We start from the raw sequence: 25,127 nt of genomic DNA, 5'->3' as shown, positions 1-25,127 counted from the left end.
ACATTAAAGATTTCAGGTTTCTTCTACATATTAGGAAGTTTTTCAAAACACACAGAACCAACTTCCTATGCAGAGAACTCTTCCTGGGATGAAATGGTGCTTTGTGGAGCAATGGTTCCATGAGAAACTAGTTAACCCAGTAAAGAACCCTAAAGTTCCAGAACCATAGTTCAAAGTGTCTCTGAATCAAAAAGTATTAACAGAAATTATTTGCTTATATTATCTGGTAATAAATCATTGCTTCCTTGATAATAAGAAAATCTTTCTACAACTGAACAACTCTTGTCTGTCTCACAGCTGCAATGTCAAGAGTTCTGTGATCAGACCTCTGTAACCATAAGTGAAATAAACCATCAGTGATACTCTCTGATTTTTAATAAAAGTACTCATTGGTCACAATTAAGCTAATTTAACAGTGTATGTGTGTGTGAGTGTGTGTGTGTGTGTGTGTTTTTGTTTAAGTAGGCCCTACTAAGAATTTTGCACCCCTGTATTGTCATTTAGATCTAGTGGACTTGTCAATGTTATGTTACCTATTTACGAACAGCAGGTCACTTTTCATATATTGTGCTCATTTTGTTTTAACTGCTATATCTGATCACAGGATCTCTAGAACTGTAAGTTTACTAGGCCAAAAAGCTGACCTGACCAGATGTGCAGGATGAAGCCTGGAGGGACACCAAGGCTTGTAGTGTTAAATTATACATGCAAATACTTGTGGATTTAAACAACATGTTATTGAATGCAAACAAAAGTTTGGGCACTTACTTAGATAAGAACATATGCTTGAAAATGAGCTGACACCATTTACAATATCAAGCTAATTTTTTAGATACTGTTTAAGTTGTCCCAACATTTCATTCAGATACTTTTTAAAAGCTGTTAAGGCCTTTGCTTCAATTAGTAGCCTGGTGCTCCCAGAAAGCCATCATTAACTTCAGGTTTGCTCTCTCCTTGAAGTACCATCCTGGTAAAGGAGAAATGATAGACACAGTCATCTCATGAACTACTATAACTTCACCATGAAAATGAAATAAGATGTGGCCCCTATGGGGCATTGCAAAGCTGTCCCCAAACTTAAATAAAGCTCAAATAGGATTGTCAAAGAAAGATATTTTATCCATCCATCCATTATCCAACCCGCTATATCCTAACTACAGGGTCACGGGGGTCTGCTGGAGCCAATCCCAGCCAACACAGGGCACAAGGCAGGAAACAAACCCTGGGCAGGGTGCCAGCCCACCGCAGGAAAGATATTTTATTAAAGCAATAAAAGGTAGAAAATGGGGAGGTAAAGAAAAACACAAAACAACAATAAAACACAAAAAAAGCCTTCTGTCATTCCAGGTCCACACTCATGCTCTCTTATTACCGCCAATACTTTTGTCCGAGATATGGATTTAATGAGTGAAGTAATGCTAATGGAAAGTTTAGTATCCAATATTCTGGTTTTGACTCTCACTTGTATGGCCTGACCCCATTTTTGTCTTAGTGTTTGGGTTCTAGTTATTAAATAGGATTTTCGTTGTGAATGACTTCTGACTACATTCACAATAAAACCCTCTAATTAGAAAAATTCATTTTGGAACTGTGAAATTATTTATCTTTTGTTTTGTAGTTTGTCTTTAGGTCTTTGAGAAAAAATATTTTAATTTGGTTTCTGAAGTAAACAAGTATCTCTTTTTGAACCTCATAATACATCATCACAGTGGCCTGTTGGCTTGGGAAAGATGGTTGGCAGTGGGCTTCCACAGTGTGGGTTTTTAGGCCATTTTGTGTTTTTCATGAATGGCATAAAATTAAACAATGAAAATAATCACTGCAAATCATACCAATGATTAATCAGTGGAAGAAAAGAAAAGGCTACAAATGTCACAAAAACCATGTGACTACAAACCAGCAATACATAATTTATATATTTGCTTATTTGAAATTACTGAAAGTATCTAAAAGGAACTAGTGATTAGTAAAATAATTCAGACAATATTGAATTTGCAGTGAAGTTTATAGCTTTGCTTTGCCAAAATAAATTGTGCTTCTCACAAATTAAATATGTACCATTACCACATATATTGTCATGCTATCTGCATCCTTTTTCTTCTTGTGTAAAAGATGGCAAAATTTATTCTGGAGCAGAACATGGAAAGTGGAATGCAGCTAGAAAGCACTTACCTGCAATCACTTTGGAGGCGCTACTAAAATCCATTGGGTTAGGAATGGGACCACTAGACAGTATCTGTAAGGATCCTGCTTGAATCAGCTCCTTAGTGATGGGGAAAGTAAGTGCAGCTGATGTTATGTTTGAACTAAATGAGCAGTGTGAGGGAAAACTGTCAGGGTGAATGTGCAGGCGGTGCACAAGGCAGAGGAGAGTGTGATCAGTTGTCATTGGATAGTGGCCAAGAAAGAAGACAGTAAATGACCCCTCAAAAACTAAAAAAAAAGCCTGAAAACAATTTTAACAAGCTTTGCAAAATCATATGAAAAATTAATTTTAGGGACAATTTAATAAAGCTGTATGCAAAGTGTATGGGGAAAACATTTCCAAAGAAAAGCAGTTTGTTTGGGACTAAATCTGTTTGTCAAATGGGACATCTCCAAGTTTACCCCTGATTGCAGCACACCTGCCTACAGGGTTTAATTAACATACACGAAAAGAACTAAAAACATAAGTGATAGCAGACAATTAATGAGATAAAATCATTAGCAATACTTGACACAAATATAAACAGATGGTAATAATTATCAAAGAAAAAAGTAACAAACATGAAATAAAACTAAACAGGAAACAGGGAAGGAATCTCAGCATGGTCCTCAGTGGAGTTTATCAGACTTAATATCTTGCAGATGTCAATTTTACACCAGGTTATTTGGCAGCTGTGGGCTCAATGTCCACACTTTACAAATAATGTTTTTTTTTCTCCCATGTCGCTTTTTGAAGTAATTTTCTGCCTCTTTATTAAAGCTCATCACATTACTGATGACGTCATGTAGCACCAGCTTGGTCTTCTTTATGCTGCTGACCAGTAACTACTCTTTCTGGCACATTTTACAAAGCAATATGTGACCCGAGCAACAACAGTGGGCTTATAGTTTTATGATAAAGACTCTATGTAGCTCTACTCTTGCAATATCCATCCATTCATCCATTTAATTCGCTTTTGTTCAATTTTATTTCACATTTAAGAAAATGTGTTCAAAATTCCAAAAGCTGCAAGAGGTCTGTCAGATGCTCAGAAAGACAGGAGTCTTTCCATCAGCTTTGAAAAGTGGATAAAAGCAAAGCTGGAAGAAGGATTCCAAGACATGATATCAGAATTTCAAGGATTTGACCTAAAAAATACAGGAAAAGTAAGTTGAGTTAAGCTTAAATAAAAATTGTAATGCATGCTACAAGGCACACATGTTAATTATATTTAATGTTTAAATTGAAAAATATAATGATGCATTTTTTGAAGGAAACCTTTAGTCAAAGTAGCAATGTGGTTAGTGCTGTAGCCTAGAGTTTGAGTTTCAGGCCACTCAATCGCCATGTGCTTGTGGATTTCCTGAAGACGTGAGTGTTTGGTGAACTGACAACTGTAAATTGGATGGGGTTAGTGAACCCCATGGTGGTCTAGTGTCCTATCCAAATCTCTTTTTGTGTCTTGCTGGTGTGATAGGCTTTGGCTAACTATAAACCCATATGAAAAAGAGAGTTCAAAAAACGAACGGCTGTGGGAATACTGTATTACTTTCATTTAATTTCTTTACAATGGGGCCAAGAAAAAATGGATCAATATGCTTTTATTTTGCTGCATTTTAGATTATAAACACATGATCAGCAGTAAATTAAAAAACTACTTACATTAAACTATTATACATTCAATTACAACCCTGAAAGCTGTCTTTTAGATTTTTTTGAAAAGGCAACTGTGGTAAGAAATAAAAGCAAACGCAATGTGACAAGCACAATATGGCCATTGATTAAAGTTAAGATTAATTGCAAAAGTAATGAATATCCCTCTAAGAATGAACCCCTATATTACTAGTAATATTTTCTAAGGAATTTAGGTATGCTAGGTTTATTTCAAACATCATAGTAAACTGCCACTGACCATATGGGATTTTCAAGATGTCTCCAAGCCTGTTTCAGTTTTCCCTGTTAATCCAAATTCTACTGTCTCTAAATTAGTTATTTTACGTATGTCTTGGACTAGCCTTGTACCTGCTGGCCATGGCCATGGCCATCACCCCAATGGCCTTGTAATAGACCTTGCGTAATCATAAAAATAATACAGTGGACTCAGAAAGTTTTCAGACCCCATCACTTTTTTCACATTTTGTTATGTTGCAGCCTTATGCTGATATTGTTTAAATTAACTTTTCCCCCACATCAAGCAACACTCTATGCCACAAAATGACAAAGTGAAAACAGAATTATAGAAACTGTTGCAAATTTATTAAAAATAAAAAAACTGAAATATCACACTGACACAAGTATTCAGACAACTTATTATGACACTTGAAATTTGGCTCAGGTGCATCCCATTCTATTTATCATCATTGAGATGTTTCTATACCTTGTTTGGAGACAACTTGTGACTATATAAGGTCCCACAGTTGACATCACGTTTGAGATCAAAAAACAAAAGGATTGTCTCGAGGCACAGAACTGGGGAAGGCTGTACAAATTCCTGTAGCATCGAAGGTTCCCAATAGTATGGTGGCCTCCATAATTTTTAAATGCTTTGAACAACACACAACTCTTCCTTGGCAAGGCCATCCGGCCAAACTGAGCAATCATGGGAGAAGGGCCATGGTAAGAGAGGTGACTAAGAACCTGATGGTCACTCAGGCTGAGCTCCAGAGAACCTTTGTGGAGCATGGAGAAACTTCCAGAAGGACAACCATTACTGCAACACTACACTGATTTGGGATTTATGAAGAACTAACAAAATACCCGCGCTTCGCAGCGGAGAAGTAGTGTGTTAAAGAGGTTATGTAAACATATATATACATATATACATATATATACATATCACGGCATTCGTAGTCTGTGTCACAATCTGATTGTATGGGTGGTTACCTACCAGGTAACGCTTGTGGTTGGCCAGCAAGTCTGCTAACATCCGCCACGGTGCCCTCAGTTGTGAGAAGCAGATCATAGAATGGTTGAAAATAGTTTACTGTCAAATAATGCAAACAGTACGCGACACGTGTTTCGCCCTAATTCTGGGCTCATCAGGCGTACACACTCTACTGCACTCCCTCTTGGTGGCGCAACGTTAAGGGCTTCGCCTCTGACGCTGACGTCCGAGGTTCGATTCCCAAGAGGGAGTGCAGTTTTCACTTTATCATTCTGGAGTATTTGAATGTGTTTGATGAAGGAAAAAATGAATTTCAACAAACTTAGCACAAGCCAGCAACAAATCAAAATGTGAAAAAGTGAAGAGGCCCAGATCGATTCTGAATCCACTTTACATGGATATATGCATCTTTTAAAAGAATAATATACTTAATTAACCCAAATTAAATCAACCCAAATGATTTTTTCACTTATATTTATTAATGGTCATTTTAATTAGGTATCAAGAGAGGATTTTTTGAAAGTTCTGGAGAAGTTTCACCTCCCCCTGAAGAAGGAGCAGCTTAATCTCTTTCTTGTACGCTGCAGCCTTGAAGAGACCTCCCCTGATGTGAGTTACGTGGATTTCCTTCATCACTTTCAAGACCGGACTCATAAAGGCATGACACAGAAGATATTATCTGATCCACACCACAGGTATGCCTTTAATAATTACACTGCTTATGATTATGATTTACTAAAGCTATGATACACAAAAGAACACACATCATTATTGTAAATAATGATTTAATATTTAATAAAGAACTAATATAGAACAAAAACAACATCTGATTAGAAACTGAAATTATCTGATGTAACAGCAAATAATAATTAGAGCTGAGTCTTTTCAGAATATTTAATATTATAAACCATTCATCCATTTTCCATACCCACTTATTTCTTAGTAGTACATTTATAGTACTACACATCTTGTATTTCTTGATAAACTTGTATTTTCTAATGATTCATATTTCATGAACTGTGGAAGATAAAGGGTACTCCCGAGCTGTCCCAAACCCAAGAAATATGCCAAGTAAATGAGATATCAAACTAAGAATTTTATATAACAAAAATAGACTACAGAAAAGTGTATGTTATTATATTATTATGGCTGACACATTTATCCAGGATGACTTAAAAGATCAGAATATGTTACTGTTTACAGGTATTTTTTGTATATTTGGAGCAGTTAAGTGGCTTGAATTTTGTGCATTCAAATTAAGAACTGGACCGGCAGATTTTTGGTTTTATAGTCCATTGTCTTATCCCTGCCAGCATACAACTTGATGTACAGTATGGTGTGAAACACAATAGCAATCCAGAAATATAACAGGATCAAATCTGTGTCACCTCTGTGACACTATCTAAACAGGACCGGTCCCCCTCTCTAATGTGAGGTGTACCCACCACAAATAACACACCAGGGAATGCCCATTACCTGTCTCATATCTGGTCTCTTTAGCCCCCCACTATCTAACCACTTATCATTCCACTCCTTAAGCCCCAGGCAGGGATCTCTTTTGGGGTGGATTCCACAGTCTCTTTCAGGGTCAGTCACTCGTAGCCCCCAAGTCCTTTTTAAAGGGCTAAGCAAACCTCAGGACACCTGTCAAATAAAGTGGGTAGTGGGAAGTCAAGAGTAACAGAAAGGACTTCCCTGTGCCACCTGCCAGGCAGGGAACTCAGGTGAGATATCATTCCATCACGAGGCATGGACTCACTAATCCATGCAATTCAGGGATGCACTGTGTCCAAAGCAGGAAACAACACTGGAAAGACCACTAGTCCAGCATTTTTCGGCATGTGGAAGGAAAACTGGACTATCCGGAGGAAAATTTGTGCATTCTTGGGGAAAGTGTGCAAACTCCATACAGACATCTTGACACAAGATTTGAAACCAGAATGCTGGGTCTGTAAAGCAGCAGTGCTAACTGCCATGACATGTTAGAGTAAAATGTGAGTACCTAACAAAAAACACACAACAGACTGTGGCCAGAGGCTTAAACCCAGGAGTCCTGGACTGAATCTTCATTTCAAATTCAGTCGGATTACAGTGTGTAGTGCACATACCAAAACTCATTAAAAATACTCATTTTAGGAATTTAGTAGAAAAGAGATGTGGCTAAAGAAAACCATCACTGGCATGGGGAGAGCTTCCAAATAAAGCACAAACATTTATTTAGTTGAGAAACAAATCCAGGTCCTCACACATATGAGACAGGAGGCAAAACAACTGTTTAATAATCATAAATAATACCTCGTAGTGCCTTTCACATAATTCCTCCTCAATATTGTAAGCTCACAAGTAAGAAAGAATTAAGAGACAACTTAAATATAGGGAAATAATCAAACACAGAATAAAAAGAATCTGATCAACATGGCAGTGCAGTTCGTGTGTAGAATCAGTATGCTGAAAGAATACTATCTAGAGTTAAAAGTTAAAAAAGTGATTTAGCAAATGTGCAGTGAATGTGAATATTTAGTAAAAAACATAATAATAATAATAATATGGATTTAGACTGTGAACAGTTTGATAACAGAAATGCTTCTCACACTCTCTAAGAAAGTCATGATATACAATCAGAAGCCATCACAGTGGTAGGAGAAATGTTCTAGAAATGTGTGTTACTGCCACCATGTGGCATCATGGATGATCTGCTGCCAGGTTCTTCACCCATCTCTGCATTGCCTACATATTACAAATATTTCATTTATAATAATGGCCATTTCAATCATGATTGATATTATTTGTATTTCACATTCAAGTGCTTTGTGTTTGCCTGATCTTCTTTTTGTAATTAAAAAATTACAGGTTTAATTTGGCTGAGAGAGTCAGCCGTTATTCTACAGTTTCTGCATTGGAGGCCAAGCTTATTAATTTCCTGCAGGGGGACTTTTTGTCTCTGCTCAAAGATTTTCAGTAAGTTCATAACTTTTTTGATGTGGTCAATAGCATCTATAATATAGGTTCTTTATATATCTATTTATTAATTTCTCAATCTATCAGGCTGTATAGTGCCCTTTAAATCTATTTGTCTAATGATACATTACCAAATTAGTTTTTTTAAGATTAATTGAAGCAAAGTAACTGTATTTGTAAAACTGATCAGATACTTTATAATATTATCTTTCTATTTAATACTCATAATTATGTTCTAATGTTACATTTGCATCTGTTTTGTATCAAAGGGAACCAGTGCCACCCTAGCCAAAGAAGAGCCCTAAGCAGAATCTTTTTCTTGGGCACCCACACCCCCCAAACACCCCAACCTGCCCCTCACTGAATCCATCATATCAGCATTTCTTAAAAAAGCTTTAACAATTATTAAAAATGAAAATGTTAAAAACCTAACCATAACATTTTAATGTCAAATAAAAAGAGTATTTTTTAAAACAATTAAAACTTGAAAGTGAATCTTTAGGGGTTTCTTCAGTCTCTTTGTTGCATAATTTTAATACTACTTCTACTACTAATAATATAAAATTCAAGTACTATTACTAATAATAAAATAAAAATGACTACTACTACTAACCATGCTTAATAAATTCAGTAAATAATGCTCAATAATGCAGTTAAAACAAGTTCAAAATAAATATTGAAACTTTTAAAAAATGAATATACCACCCACACTTATGAATTTAACTTTCTTTTTGTCCTTCTAATGAAAGCAAATAGCAATAAGGCATTAACTAAATCAGTAATGGTAGCTGAGTATAAAATCAGTGACAAATTGAAGTTTATCTGAGCTATTGCTCTTTTTGGATGTCTAAGTTGCTTGCCTGGTGTTGTTCTGCAATTCATTCAACAACTAACTAGTAAGCAAGAGAGCCGTCAGTGTCGGTTATGATTATATGATTATATGATACAGATTATATGAAATATTAACCTATAGAAAAATGAAATGATAAACACAAGGAAAACGTCAAAACAAAATCTACAGAGTGAACTGCATCTGACCAAGTAAAACAAATTAAGTGTCCTTAAAGGAGTACTCCACCTACAAATTGTACTGTTTTTATATAGTTCTTACTCTATGTAATTGGTGTGGTTTCTGAGTGAAGAATTTTATCTCATGTTTTCATGCAGAATGAGAGAAAAAAATATATATTATGTAATAGAAGCCAGTGGTGACCAATATTGTACAACGTCAAATGATGTGAAAAAAAGAAATAATTCTGACGTTGCTCGTGTCACATAATCTACATGCCTGTCATTCAGTCATATGCTAAAAATGTGCAAAACACCTGCATTTTTTACTAAATGTATTAATACAATAGTTTATTATTAATTAGTTATTATTAATAGCTTATTATTAATATTTTAATAATTAATAGTTTGCAATAATTATTAATAGTTACTTTTGGAAAAATCAACGTACACCATAAACAGGAAACACATTTCCATAATATTATGCTTCTGAATTGAACACAGAACTCTTAACCAATGAATGAGGGGCAGAGGAAGACATTTGGTTCAAAGCACAATATTATGCTATTGAGACACAAGTTACATGAAAATTTCTTTTTCTTTTTTCTTTGGATTTTTTTTACAACATTTGTACTGCTTTGGCCTCCATTGGGTTCTAGTATATCATAAAATTTTTCTTCTCCATTCAACATGAATACATGAGATAAAAACTTCCCATTCATCACTACACACTACATGATGTAAACAGCATTAAAAAATATTTTTGTGTCGAGTATGCCTAATTTTCTCTGTGATGGCATGCTCATTTATCAGCCTTTAAAAACTTAAAAATCAGTAGATTTCAGCTCCACCTCTCCCCCATAATCCTCTCTGTGTCACTGTCCACTTTCTTTGTCGATTCAGTCTTCTTAATTGTGAGTCTTTCGCCACAATTTTTAACCTGTCTCAATGTTCAGTTTGCTTTGCCTTAAAGTAGCAATTTAAACTCTACCATGGGGATACTTCCATGACCATCTGGTAATCACGTAAAGTTCAGAAACATCTCTAGCATCCTATTTTTACCAGGCTTCAGTGCCCTTTGGGAATTCATAAAGTCCTAGCATCTCTGTCCCACTGTTAAAATAAAAGGACAGGTGCCCTTAAAAATTTTTGGATCACCTGTATTCTCTAAGAAGAAGCCAGACCAGTACCAAGTGGGGCTTCTCTGTTTCTTCCTGTTTCTTTAATTTGAGATGAGTTCCTTCTTTCTCCACTTCTGTAACCTTGCTGTCATTTTCTTGTTTGTGCCTTCGACTGCATCTGAGCTCTGTCTCCTTACACTTGCATTAGTAAGGTCTTGCTGTCTAATTAGTTCAGGTATGGCCTCTGCTGTAACTCAGTTCTACTTTTCTGAACATGGCAATCCTTATGAATAAAATGGATTTATTATAATTCAATGTGTCCTGCAATGAACTAGGAATACTACACCACGTTATTTACTGCCTTACACCTGATATTGCTGGAACAGGACCCAGTAACATTGAACTGAGAGCTTTAGAAAATGGGCACTTAGATATAAATGACAGGCTCTGAAAACAATAGTTTCTTATCTTCTACTATATAATAAAACATTAAAATTAGTGTGTCCACTCCCTCTTAGCAATCTGATTGGTCAGTTTGGCATTGGTGACTCAACACTAGAGGAAGTGCGAGGGTGAAATACATAAGGAGGAGAAACAGCATGGGAGGACAGTCACCTTGAAAGACAGCAAGTATAAAAGCAGACAAGATGTGAAAAAGCCTGAGTCTGAGAAGCAGGCTTTATGGGAACGTGCTTGATAGGGGGAGAGCCAGAGAAGAAATGTTCACACACACATGTATACTGACAAAAACAGCTGAAAGTGCATGTAGGGCAAGAGATAGCAAATATTTTTCAACGATTCTATTACGTGTCTTTGACAGGCAACATGGCTAGTTTTTAATAATTTCGTTTTTGAGAAAATCACTCTTTTCTTTATCAGGGTTACACATTCTTGATGAGTGTCACTTGCTGATGACTTCACTAGCTACTCTGTTCCCATCAATTGTTGCTATGTACCTTCTAGGTGTGTGTTTTATAGAATGCGATGTTTGACATATTGCAGTTATTTTAATAAAGGACCCAATGCACATCAGGATACCACCTAAATTTTGTTTTAAAATACATGGAAGGCTCCCTTGTGAAAGTAATTATTTCATCAACAATGTAATTTAAGAGAATGTCATGTTTTTTACATGTTGCTTTTCACGGGACTCTGAGTACTGACTTTCATACTCAACTAAGATGTTCATAACAAAACTAGTGCACTTATTTCTCACTGTGTAGACATAATCGGTTGAGAGTAAAGATCTACTGTAAATTTACATGACAGTAATGTTAATATTATTATAATTCAGATAATAATTTTACTGTAGTGGGCTGGTGCCCTGCCCATGGTTTGTTTCCTGCCTTGCACCCTGTGTTGGCTGGGATTGGCTCCAGCAAACCCCCGTGACCCTGTAGTTAGGATATAGCGGGTTAGATAATGGATGAATGGATAATAATTTTAAAACTTCTCTCAACTGTGGTACTTGTATTTCCATATGGAACAATTTTAAATACATAAAACATTTTAATTGTTATTCGTTGGTTTATTGCAAGGAAAGATTTTCATGAAAATGAAAGATTTACCAGCCTATTTCTAAGAGATATCTGCAGTAGTTTATTGCTGAATTCATGCTAGGAAGTCTCAAAATTAGATTTAGATTACTCTCTTCTGCAGCCCTGCAGAATGTGAAGAGCCACTTGATCCATGCTGAGCATGGTTGAATAGGGACAATAACCATAAAACGTCAGATTTTCACACATCTATGGGATGAATATGCACGATTTCCTGAAATAGTTTAGTCTGAAATAAGCTGCAAGATTGTTTCCACTCCTAAGTATATTAAAAATGTTATTGAAGTAAAAGTCAAGGATTGGGTGAACCCCATAAGCTGTTTTACTTCGACACAATTCTTGCAAAGTGAGCCGCCCATTTACAAGCTAATGTTCAGGGACTCAGCAGTAGGTAGGTATGTGGTGAGCCAAACAGATGGCAACAGGTGTAGTGTCACTTTGCTTTTGTTTCCAGTAAATTGGAGTGTATTGTTAGAGGCATCTCTGATTATAATTTAGAATTCACCTACCTTACAGCCTCAAATAACTAGCCATTCAAATGAATGCCTTAATAGTGAGAGAGCCTCTTTTGGCTTTTAACGGCAGGCAAAATTCTAAAAAAGGACAATGAGTACCTAAATGTTTCTGTGCTCTTTATTTGCAGTTATCAGTGCTGAATCAAATGTATTCCTGCTGTTATGGTCCATCACAGGTCTTATTCTGAGGTTTTGTTTTTTCGTCTCTATTGAATTGTATTTTTCTCATTTTTGGTTGATGTTGCTCTGGTTAAATATCTCTGATAATTGCTTTTTAGTTACATATTATGTATTAGTTGTTTCTTTAATTGGTTTAATGTCTTGTGTCTGTGTCTTGTTTATTATAGAATACATCTTGTAGACCATCCAATTAGGTAATTGTCGTCAGGTGCTGGTATTAGGCCTTTCAGTAGTACTAGGAGCCTATAGCAAACACATCCTAACACCTTCTAAGACTCTAACTGTGTTCCTATTCTAGTTTGTGTTGCTCGTTTTGTTTTGGCTCCTGTCTAGTGATCGAAATATTGCATTTTGTATTTTACATTTTGTGTGTTGTGTTTATTGGTCTGGTCGCTCTGGGAGTAGCTGTTGCTACGGCAGATTGGTTCCTTCCAATGGTGTCCGATGTCAGTCCTTCCAACAAGCGTATTATGATACTCAGATTAAGGCACTCTCTGGGCGCCTTGTCTATTGTCATAGTGTATGCTCCGACCACGGTGAGTGATGCCTCAATGATGGAGACATTCTATTCGCAACTTCGCTTGGTGGTTGATGGGTGCCTGTGAGATGACACTCCTCTGGTCATGGGTGATTTCAATGCAAGAGCTGGCACTGACAGGGCTAACTACAAGGATTGTGTCAGTCCCAAGTGTCTGGAGACTGTGGTGAAAGTGTCTCCATGTTCCTTGACTTTGCAAAAGATCAGGGGCTGTGGATCACTGGATCCTGGTTCTAGCGCCCTGAGCCATTTTGTTGGACTTGATTCTCCAATACTGGTGTGAAGGAGATTGATCACATCCTCATGGGCAGATTCTGGAGGCTCTTACATAACTGCAGGTTCTGCATAAGTACCCAGTTTGTCAAATCTGACCACAGACTTGTTGTTGCTATTCTGAAGATCCAGCTTAGGTCCAACAGGCTACTACCTATTAGGAGAATGAGGCTGGACCTGGCCAGACTCCAAGATCGTGCTGTTTCTAATAAGTTTGCATGCAGTTTGTGTGAGGAACTTACAGACTTAGGTGTGACTGCTGATCTTAATGTGATATGGGAGACCTTCCATGACAAGACTCTGAAGGTTGCTGAGGGTTGTGTTGGTGTTACCAGTGTGCCCAGAAGGAGGTGTTTCATCTTGCAGGGCATCCTGGATATCATTGAGCGGAGTCCTTGCGCAAAGCTTGATGGCAACTCCAGTCTTTAGCAGGAACTGAGAAGGACAGTTGCGAGGGCTCTGAGGACACACCATCTATTGTCTAGTGACCCACATCCTGCTTACAGAGGAATCGAAGCATTACACACATCCAAATCTGTCCTGCAGATCTTCCGGCTGGGAAGATGGACATCTCTGGATCCACAGTTCTTGAGGATGATCCTCCAATTAGCTGTGAACCACCCAATCTCACTGAGATTGCACTGGTGGTGAACCAACTGAAGGTAGGTAAGGCTGCAGGGATCTGTGGTGAACTACTTCAGGCTGGTGATAAGGCTATCCTCCTGGCATTGCAAGCAAACTTTGCTTCCATTTGGGAGACGGGCATCATCCCAATTGACTGGAAAATGGGACTTGTCCCTATCTGGAAAGGGAAGGATGATCACCTGGATTGTGGCAACTACAGGGGGATAACACTGATCTTGGTGCTACAGTCATCCACAATAGAATCTGTGATCACTTGCTCACCTACCAGCAACCAGAGCAGTCTGGTTTTTCAGATAAGAAGTTTACCATCAAACACATCCTGAACCGAGGGTTCTCATGGAGCACAAACATGAATATCAGTGGAGTTTCTTTGCAGCCTTTGTCAATTTTCATAAAACATTTGACTCAGTTGAATAAGCTGCCCTGTTGGACATCATGAGACTTCACGGGAACCCCTTAAGCTGCTGGAGATCATGGCCAGCATATACACTGGTACTGTGAGTGCTGTGCAGAGTGGAGGCAGTTTTCTCAGTTGATTCTTGAGTTCATCCAGGGTTTGTTCTTGCTCCTACTTTGTTCAATGCTTGCATGGACTGGGTGTTGAACAGTGTCGTGGGTTCCAGCTGCTGCTGTGCGGCATCTGTTGATAAAGATAGATTCATTGATCCTGACTTTGCCGATGGTGCTGCGATCTCTACTGAGTCAATGGAGGCTCTGATCGGGGCTCTCGAGAGACTGAGTGAGGATTCTGAGTGTCTGGGCTGAAAAACAAGATCCAGGCCTTTAATGTCCTCCTGGGCACAGCCATCAGCAGTGTGTCTGTCTGTGGAGAGAGTGTTGAATGTGTCGAGAGTTTTACTTACCTCAACGGTGACATTCAAGTCTCTGGTGTCTTTTCCTATGAAGTCAGTTGACGAACTGGGAGATCATAGGGGGTCATGAGGTCACTGGAAATGGTGTATAGTGCTCACAATATCTTTGCAAAAAGGAGGAAGGTCCAAGTCTTTACAGTCCTGGTGCTTCCTGTTTTGCTACATGGTTGCGAGACATGGACACTATCCAATGACTTGAGATAAATTCTGATAATATAATAATACTATAAAATATTATAATAAATTATATATTGTCATAAGAATGAGTCTTAGACATCATGAAGGTTTGGGGCAGCCACCCATATATTGTTCAAGGGCTGCAAAAATGAGGTTAAATTGAACAGAGATGTTCACAGATGTGAGTCCAAAACAGAACTGAAGCTATGAGACAAGATGGCAGGTTTAAAGGCCAGTCAAGGAAATTAAGTCATCTGAGCAGAACCGGAAGTGACGTCGTTGGGACCAGAAGTTGCACCATCATAGGTGCTGGAACTGGAAGTGATGTTATCAGTGGCGCCAGTACCCTGTGAGATTTCCCGTGGATGATCTGCAAGAGATTGAGAGAGACAGTCAGCGCACCCCGCTGCCCCCTGGTCTGGCGTGGAATTGCTATCATTTAGGCCCTTCAGCTGTCTCTGAATTGCACGTGTGTGACAATATATAGATATTAATGTTCAAATTCTGATAATTTTCTGCATTGCTTCACATAATAGGGTTTTCAAATAGCATAGTATCTTGAATTCTGATTCGGTGTAAGTATGGCAAATTCAACATTGAAATTACTCTTCTTAGCATTGTAGTTTATAGATATTGTTATGGGCAGGTTTTTCAATGGTTTTCCTCCCCTTTTGCAATTTATTTTTGAGGCATACTGCTTGCCCTGTTTCAATTTAATTCAGATTAATTCATTATATTGTCCTTGTACCTTTCAGAACAAGTGTTAACTTATTTTTTTCACTGATACTATGCGGTGTACCAGTAGATCCAGTAGACAGACTTAAGCAAAATACCATGAAGGGCTGACACCACAATTGGTAATGACATTTTCACTCCAAACTTTTGTTCCAAGATTGGGGAGATAACTTGATCAAAATTGCAGTGACACCAAGCTGCATTCCAGGAATATCAAGAAGAGAAAGACACTGGAATTGACTTGATCGCAGACAGTCAAAACAAGTGCTATGATTATTTAAAAACAAAATAAATAGCTTCAGTAGATATTCTGCTGAACACTTTGAGATACATTGTTTGTATGAAAATGTGCAATATAAATGCTTTGTTAAAATCATGAGTCTTTAGCCTGAATGCAATGGCTGTTATTGTTTTAAATTTACAAATCATTGTAAGCGTTATGTTCCTGGCTTCAGTGAAGTGTGCTTTATTAGAAATCAAATGAACTGAATTGACTGCTCACTGGTAAATTTGAAATGCAATAATCAGTTCTGTTTCTGTTTTGCAATGATTGGACTTATAAAAGAACCAGGGCCGGATTTATATGAAAAGAGGCCCTAGGCTATTCCACTTATGAGGCCCTTTCACCTTCCATTTTTAAGTTTGTAAATTACATGAGAGAAAATTACATTTTGCTAACAATTTGAATGTAGGCCCCTCTTGATCTTGAGGCCCTAGGCTGAAGCCTAGTTAGCCTATAGGAAAATCCGGCCCTGAAAAGAACTTATTATGGTCTTTGAAAGACAGCAAGTCTGTGGAAATAAATAAAAAATAAAGTCTTCACAGTTAAAAGTAATACTGTATTGAACATTACATTGCTAAAACTCATTCTGAAAAGGTGATAATTGAATATAGTATAGAACATGTTCAAAATTTACATTTTCTTTCAAACAGAAATGTCTCTATTAATTTTCCTTCAGGAAGGTGGATACACAAAAAACTGAGACTCTAAGCCAGGAGCAGTTCCGGATGTGCATTGAGACAAGGTAAAAGACTTACGTTTTGGTCATACAAGCTACAGTTAGGTCCATAAATATTTGGACAGAGACAACTTTTTTCTAATTTTGGTTCTGTACATTACCACAATGAATTTTAAATGAAACAACTCAGATGCAGTTGAAGTGCAGACTTTCAGCTTTAATTCAGTTGGGTGAACAAAACGATTGCATAAAAATGTGAGGCAACTGAAGCATTTTTTTAACACAATCCCTTCATTTCAGGGGCTCAAAAGGGTGATTGTGTTAAAAAAATGCCTCACATTTTTATGCAATCGTTTTGTTCACCCCACTGCATTAAAGCTGAAAGTCTGCACTTCAACTGCATCTGAGTTGTTTCATTTAAAATTCATTGTGGTAATGTACAGTACCAAAATTAGAAAAAAGTTGTCTCTGTCCAAATATTTATGGACCTAACTGTATCTTTGTTTCATATGCTGTAATTGTGATGACACCTGTAATTGTAATGAAATCTATCTTTTCACATGCACACCTTGTCAGCATAATAATACATTGCTGCTGCCACACACCACCAGGGACACAAGTTTCACTCATGACCAAGTTATTATCTGTACAGAGAACCGCATTTGGCCTGTGTTTGCTTGGATTGTCCAAAGGTACCAAAAAGGTTTTGTAGGTTAAGTTAACTGAAAGCTCCAGGATGTTATTATACTCTTGCAAGCAAAAGGGAGTATTTTGTGACAACCCTCTAAACCCCGAATCAAAGCAGTAAAGCCTAAATCCTCACATATAATACATTTATTTTAGTAAATAAACACCAGGGAGAGAGAAGTTCAGGGATTACACAAAAGTACAAAGTATCTCAAAGAAAAAGCTCATACCCATCGTTGGAACACAAGAAGTTCAAGGGACACTTGATGGATGAAACTCAAAACATTCGCTTCCTGTGTCAGGGTGGATGCAGGGACAGTTCCCCAATTTACTGTATGGCGCACATACAGACTCACTTCTCATGGAATGAGCACCCAGCCATGGGCAACTCTTACATTTATTACACTTCGTATCATACAAGCCATTATTCATCCTCACCTGACTCCTAACATTCCACTGCTCTAATCCTGCCTCTAATTGATTCCACCATTATTTCTCAGCTGAGGGGGTGTCAAACCCCGCTCTGTCCATCATATCTGTTTGACAAGACCTATCCTTACTCCCTACTAGCTCAGCAGTCACCACCAATATTTATAGTTGGAAAGTTCACATTTCCTCTCTAAAAGAGGGGGCCCACTCTTTTCCACCTCTCTCACATGTCTGACCTTTGGCTTATGAAATATTGGTGGTTTCCGGCTTATACAGAATAATAAAAATATGTAGGCATGAGCCTTTTTTAACTCTTACATTTTTAATGATTAATGAAATACAATATTTACTTTCTCACATGCTTATAATACTTTTGTAGTACATGTAGATTACCATTTTCAAGAAACACTTTTCTATATTAGCCATTCCCTGCTCTGTGATGCCGACTACTTTTCACGTTACCCTATGTAATGTGACTGCTGTTGTTTTGACACAAATGTTTTTATTCCAAGCAGACTCTTGATGAAGATGACAGATGAGGAATTTGAGCATTTTATGGAGAAAGTTCCCACTGATAGAAATGGAAATGTTTTATATATGGACTTTTTGGCAAGGTTTACCAGAAGGTAATTTAAGAAAAAGTAAAAGTATAAGAAACGTGTATTATTTCTATCATGTGCTGCTTCAGCAATGTGTGTGAATATTACATGCTTTCTGTTTTAAGACGTTCTGTATTGGTTCTTCATTAGATTTGCTGCCAGAATCAGCATGCTTTTCTGACTAAAATGTTCTCAAGAAATCTATAAGGGTTGCCAATTTCTGGATTGGCTTAAAGTGGTGGTCTATGGTGGCAATATTTTGGTAGGTTCTTGATGGAACTAATAGAATGAATTTTACCAGTAATGTTTATACCACAACTAGAGCACCAGTTGTTCGGTTGTAAAAGCCTCACCTCCATCCTAGTTAGCTTAATTTCATAGTGAAAGAGTTTTAAACACTGCGCTTTAAAATGTCAGTATGTAAGGTGTCCATTTTGAAACATCCTCTTCCTTCCGAGAAAACTCCATTCTCCTGCCTCTTTCAAAGCAGAAACCGACCACTGACAAACACTGCGTCCATATTCCACCATCTGACAAAGCGCCATAAACCCCCCTTCATACTTCATACTTTAGAACCAGAAACACAAGCTGGATGCTTTGGCAGGAATATATTTTAGATAGCCAATCATAATGCGTTTTTCATTCTCTCCCATTAAACTTTCTTTGAAACTTCTTCAAGCTGCAGGTTCATTATGCATTATGCCACTTTGCTTATACAACATTATTTGTAATGTGCGTTTTGCACATCATTGATGATTTAAAATGTAAAATGATTACTCCCTTGACATTTAAGGCATTATTTTCCTTTTCTTATCACTTAAATTTGGACTATTACTGTGCATTTTAGGGATGCATTTTTTTTACTATTTCAATCACTTAGAAAGAAAAAAAAAACTAATCCCATATTTCAATAAAGAAAATGCATCCCATAAAAATTGTAAATAAGCAAGAATGTTTAATGTAGCACGTTATGCAGTAAACACGATTATAAACTGTATCCTTTTCAGCATGCTGTTATAACTTACATTTGTACAAGAGAATATTAAATAAATACATTTCAATCGATCCATCCATTTTCCAACCTAATTATTAAATTAAGGTTGCAGGACAGTGACAACTGCCATAGTTTTAAAAGAACATAATATTCTCATGCTCACTTTACCCGGCATGCATTAGGAGCAAACCTGGATGGATGGGGAGCCCAATCACTCAAACACCCACAATCATACAATACAGAATCAATTACGTGGGAGGCTATCAGACAAGCAGGTTAAAAATGGATAGAATTTAATGTAAGCTTTTCTGCTACACTGTGAGAGATGTTCTTATAAAATGTGACACTTGTCCCTTAGCGGCCTTCCTGAATTTGATAATTGTGTGGGGGGGTTAGTGGGGTTGAGAATTCGGGGCGGGTTTGTAGGGCAGTTTTATACACAATTTACATTACATTTCTATTATTATTAAGTTATAATATCATAATAGAAATTATACAACTTACCATAATGCAGAATCAGTGGGAGCCTTAAGCTTGTGTTCCTGCAACCAGACGATCCCATTTGGGGACGACAGAAGACAGTAACACACAAAGTGTGTTGCTTATGTTCAGTCTACTCCGTAATCTCGTTTTGGTTGCTGTCACTGCAGAAAACACTGCCTTACAAAGATAGGATGTTGGAAATGGAAGCAGACTTTTCAGTGCTTTTGTGGCAACCTCAGGATATTCCGCCTTGACTTTAATCCAAAACGTATGGAGATTTGAAGTTGTCTCAAACTTACTTTTAAGGCCACCATCATTTGCAGCCTCAAACAGTTGATCCTCTTCAAGCACAGACAAAGTTGATTCACCTGGTTTATTCACAAATGGGTCACAGATCCATTCCTTCCCATTTCGGGGGTCTTTTGTGGTTGGGAATAATGCTCAAACTCTATTGAAAGCTGAAATAGGTGATCATACACCAGCTGAGAGAAAGAAGGCCCTTGCTTGGTATCTTTAACAACCTCTGCTAACGTTTGAAACATATCAAAAATCCTAATGTTCACTTGTCGGCCCCATAAATCAAGTTTGGGGCAACAGCAGGCTCACAGCTCTACTGTGAAGCAATCGCACTTCGGGACACACTTCAAAGTGATGTTCCTGTTGGGTGGGGGGGGATCCCAAAACCTCACAATATGAACTGGCATTCAGGCACTAGGGCACCCCACCTTTACCCACTCTGCAGACTCAGTATCCAGCCATGCTGGAGGAGTGCTGGAGGAGCCTGAGGAGGAAAATCTGAGGCAGCGGTGGAGCAGCAGCACGTGGGGGCAGAGGCAGATGATACCCACAACAGACGTGGTGATCACACTTCGGGATGCTCTTCGGCGTGTTGTCCCATTGACGGAGGCCCCAAGAGAGTTTAGTAACCTCACATTTTCTTGAATGAGTGCCGCATCAATAGGAATGTTTCTTGAATGAGCATCACTGAACCACATACAGTAAAAACTGTCTTCAAATGCAGCAGTTCGCATTCGTTTGCAACCAGAGATTTTTCTTCTTTTTTGCATATAACAAAGACATATGCATTGCATTTGTCATTCCAACAGATTGCACATCACAAACATTAACACTATTATCGTTTTTTCGTGTCTGCAGTTTCTATAGGAGGGTGACAAAGAGTTAAATTCCAATGGATGTTTTTAAATGGTGACAAGCAATAAGCAAAAGGTATCACTGAAAACCACAGAAAACAAAAATAGCAAAAAAAAACAGTACGAGGAAAGTTCGAAGAAAGAAATTTTTTTTACAATGTTTCTTTTAGGAGATCGTTGTGCAAATGTGCACAACTGAGCTGCGACCACAGATCTAGCTGCTCTGTAGATGATTCATTCAAGCATTTCAAGGTCACTTCGTTGTAATTAAAATATCTGCTGAATGTACTTCGTAGTACAGTAATCCCTCACTTATCGCGGGAGATAGGTTCCAAGGCCGACCGCGATAACTGAATTTCCGCGAAGTAGGGACACTATATTTATTTAATTATTTAACGTGTATTTGGACGTTTTTAAACCCTCCCTGTATTGTTTACAACCCACCATTTACTCTATTAAAAACAGGGACAACTGCTAAGCAATATGAAATCGGTAGATAAGTTTACACTTACTGTATAGCGAAGTACACGTAGCAGCTTGTAGGCGGTCATGACGTCATCGACCTTGTTGCAAAGATTCCTAAAGCAGATTACATCCAGACTACTGCCTTATCACGTCCACTTGCAACTCGTTTTGCACCCTGGTTAAAGGACACTGTGGCCATAGATCTTATATGCTTTTCCTCCTTTTTAAATAAAAAGAATCGATATCCTGCAGCGGTGTAGCTGTTCCCTTCCTTCAACATATCCAAAACTTTTACCTTTTCTGCAATCATTTGCATCTTCTGTTGGTGCTTGGACACAGCCCCTGAAGCATTAGCACGTTAATGATGAATGAGTGAGATGAGACTTCCTGGTTAATGCAACACTCCGTCGCTGAGCCAATCAGCAGCACACAGGAACTTAACTGCGTGCTCTGATTGGGTAGCTTCTCAGCCATCCGCCAATAGCATCTCTTGTATGAAATCAACTGGGCAAACCAACTGAGGAAGCAAGTAAAAAGACCCATTGTCCGCAGAAACCCGCGAAGCAGTGAAAAATCCGCATTATGTATTTAGATATGCTTACATATAAAATCCGCAAAGTCGTGAATCCGCGAAAAGTGAACCGCGAAGTAGCGAGGGATTACTGTAACAAGATTTCTATAGACTCGTGTCATATGGGGAAACTGTCGGGACCATAAAAATACTTAGTTGTAATACTCTCTCACCTCGGTCTCTCTCCTCTCTCTGCGATGCTGCAAAGCCCCGCCCGGCAAGCGTTCTGAAAAGTCTGAGTGAGTCTCTGTTGCCAGCAGTTCTCTCGCGGCCCGGCTGTCAGACAGTTGCGGCCCGGTAGTGGGCCGTGGACCGGGGGTTGGGGACCAACCATCAAGGGAAGGGGGGCACCACAGAAATTTTCCATTGGCGGATTTTCCACGGACCATGGTGCAAACCTACAAATAGTACATCTGATCCAGTTTCCACAAAAAGGGGCTTCCACATGCCGGTGGCCATGGGCCCCAACTGGGTTAAGCTTCCAAGCTTTGTTCCCGTGGCCCTCTCGTGTCCCAGGGGAGATACTATTTCTCTCCCAGTCCTTTCATTCTCCAGGCGTCCCAGTTCGGCAAGGGTCCTAGCCGTCCGTTACAGTATATATATTAATCTTGGGAATACAACAGAATTAGAATCTGGTAACTGCCACACCGTTCACAGAAGGTCACATGATTGTTCTTGTCTTGGTCATGTCGTCTGTCCCATTCATTCGTCCACAGAGAGTGAGTGTAGCTCATATATAAGGGGGCACCAAAATCTCTTAAGTGCTTAGGGCTTCTAAAGGTCTTAATTCAGCCATGTCAAAAATGGATAGATTGATCATATTTTACTCCTTCAGCGTTTTTCTGTACAAATCTGCAGTACAATGTCAAGGGTGATGTTTATGATTGTGTTTACTGTATAAGATGCTACATTAAGTATGTATTTGCTTGGCCATATTTTTTAAATTGTGCGGGATGCACTTTCTTTATTGAGAAAATGGGAACAGGTTTTCTAAATGATTAACATAATACTACTCTACTTTTAAATGATAGAAAAAGGAAGATGGCTAATGCCTTTAACATCATGGAAGTAAACATCATCATTTCTAATCGCTTTCATCCAATTTAAACTTTCTTTGAATTTCTCCATGATGCCGTTTCATTACATTATGGTGTTTTGCTTTTTTTTCATTTGTACATTTTTATAATCTGCTTTCAGAAATGATGGCATTTATTTCATGGACTTTTTGGGATCAGTTAATTATTTCATATAATGCTTCATCCATTTTGTTTTTTCTTTCAAATGAGTTCAACAAGAACATGGAGGCACAGCTTGGAAACTTGTTAAGGGTAAATTTCGCACAAACATTACAAAGTTTTTCTTTATACAAAGAACCATAGACACATGGAATAAATTAACAAGTAGTCTGGTGAACAGTAGGACTTTAGGGACCTTCCCGTCCGGACATGATGTTATTTTGAAGAAATTTGGTGAATAGGATTGGTGAGCTTTGTTGAGCTAATTGGCCTGTTCTCATCAAATTTTTTTCTAATGTTCTATAAAGGAACTGTAACTCTTCTCTGATTTATAATTCATCTCAAACATGTGTTTGGGTCCTATTTAGAATCACCTTCAGGATTTATTGCTTCCCTTTAAAACATGGAAACAGTTTGTTTTTCTTAAATACAATGCTCTGGCTAAGCAGCAGCTGGTAGGATATTACGAAAAAAAACACATAGGACAAATAGGAGAAGCAAACATGCAGCTTTATTTAATACCTTCCTCTCATAAACACCATCCTAAGGCACTTTGCAAGTATAGATTCTTGTTATAGCTGGTTGCATGTATTTTACAGTGATTTGAAATCCTGCTGGATGAGCAGCTGGTGATGGTGGGCTATGGGTGTGGTGTCCCCCTGAGTAAATTCCCAAGCAGAAACAGCTGCTGAGGAACCTGCCCATTTTAAAATCATGTTTTAAAATCCCATATTGCCTTGCTGTCATCTTTGGCTACACTCTGTGTGAAGTAAATGATAGTAAAATCCTGAACTAGGCAAAGGATCCCCAAATGTCGTGACAAGTCCTGCTGGTGATCCTCCATTCTGAAAGCCAACATGATGGCACATTGCTTATGGATGGGCTACACATTTACTGGACTTTCTCTGATTTCCGCTAAGAATTTCACTCTGACTGGGTTATTTTTAGTAGGATGAAACAAGAAAATGAGAAAAGCAACTATAAAATTAGGTTGTTTTGAAAACATGATCTCTAAAAATAATTAAAACACTTCTCAAAATCATGCTACATTTCTTGGAGACACCCCTGTGAAATGCATTCCATTACAGCTGTATTGTGTAGATTCTTACAGTTCACTGAATGTCTTGATGTTCCGAGATACAGTAAATGCACAATGACTTATTACTTAAAACTTAGGAGAATATAAAGCAGATAAGGTGAAGGTGGAAAGTGAGGTGGGCAGGGTGGTCTTCTGGCCATGGAAACCCTGAAGGTTTGTCTTCATCAGCATCTAGCCGGTGGAGTTCTTGTTTTCGTCTCTTCCATAGCCATCTGACCATAACATTTGCTATTAAGCTGAACATTTTATTTATCATTTCTACAGTGTTAAATAACCTTTTATAAATAATTGTTCTTTAATTTTAACTTTTTTGTTTAGTTTTTACTTTATTTTTGTAATTCTGTTTAGCTATTATTATTTTAAAGCACTTTAATGTATTAAAATGTGCTACTGTATATGAATAAATGTTGTTGTTTTTCGAGATGCCGGTCTATATCCGAGATAAAGAAAACACAATATGGCACTATTTGAAGTACCTAGACCTGCAGCAAAATGCTGACACACAGTCTTCCGTTTGCTTCTCATTTTTCTTTGTTCTTTACTTCTCTCAGCAAAAATACAAAGAGCATCTTCAGAGACAATGCAAGCATCATGACAGACTTGAGCAAAAAATACATAAAGCCAGACAGGAACAAAGACGCCCTAGAACTGAGGAGATCAAATGATCAGGTATTGTATTTTGTGTTCTTATCCACAGAGTCAAGATAAGATGTTATGTAATGATTACAGTGACTGAAAAAGTAAAAGTAAAGTTTCATTTCTATAGATTCACATATAGGGACATACAGTAACTAACAATCATCTAGTC

At 37.9% G+C, this 25,127-nt stretch overlaps 1 protein-coding gene across 1 annotated transcript in view; it reads left to right on the top strand.

Moving 5' to 3' along the window:
• Positions 1-25,127, top strand: part of LOC114647210 (EF-hand calcium-binding domain-containing protein 6-like) — a 76,280-nt gene that overhangs the window by 35,072 nt on the left and 16,081 nt on the right. The window contains exons 7-12 of the mRNA XM_051922166.1: positions 3,188-3,351; positions 5,568-5,764; positions 7,920-8,027; positions 16,607-16,672; positions 18,238-18,348; positions 24,871-24,988. Of these exons, the coding sequence (XP_051778126.1) occupies positions 3,188-3,351; positions 5,568-5,764; positions 7,920-8,027; positions 16,607-16,672; positions 18,238-18,348; positions 24,871-24,988 (764 nt within the window). The remainder of the gene's footprint in view (positions 1-3,187; positions 3,352-5,567; positions 5,765-7,919; positions 8,028-16,606; positions 16,673-18,237; positions 18,349-24,870; positions 24,989-25,127) is intronic.

The sequence above is a fragment of the Erpetoichthys calabaricus genome, chromosome 2, assembly GCF_900747795.2.
Source record: "Erpetoichthys calabaricus chromosome 2, fErpCal1.3, whole genome shotgun sequence".
Lineage (NCBI taxonomy): Eukaryota > Metazoa > Chordata > Cladistia > Polypteriformes > Polypteridae > Erpetoichthys > Erpetoichthys calabaricus.
The sequence above is the reverse complement of the archived record's forward strand: the minus strand, read 5'-3'. Positions and strand labels throughout refer to the sequence as shown.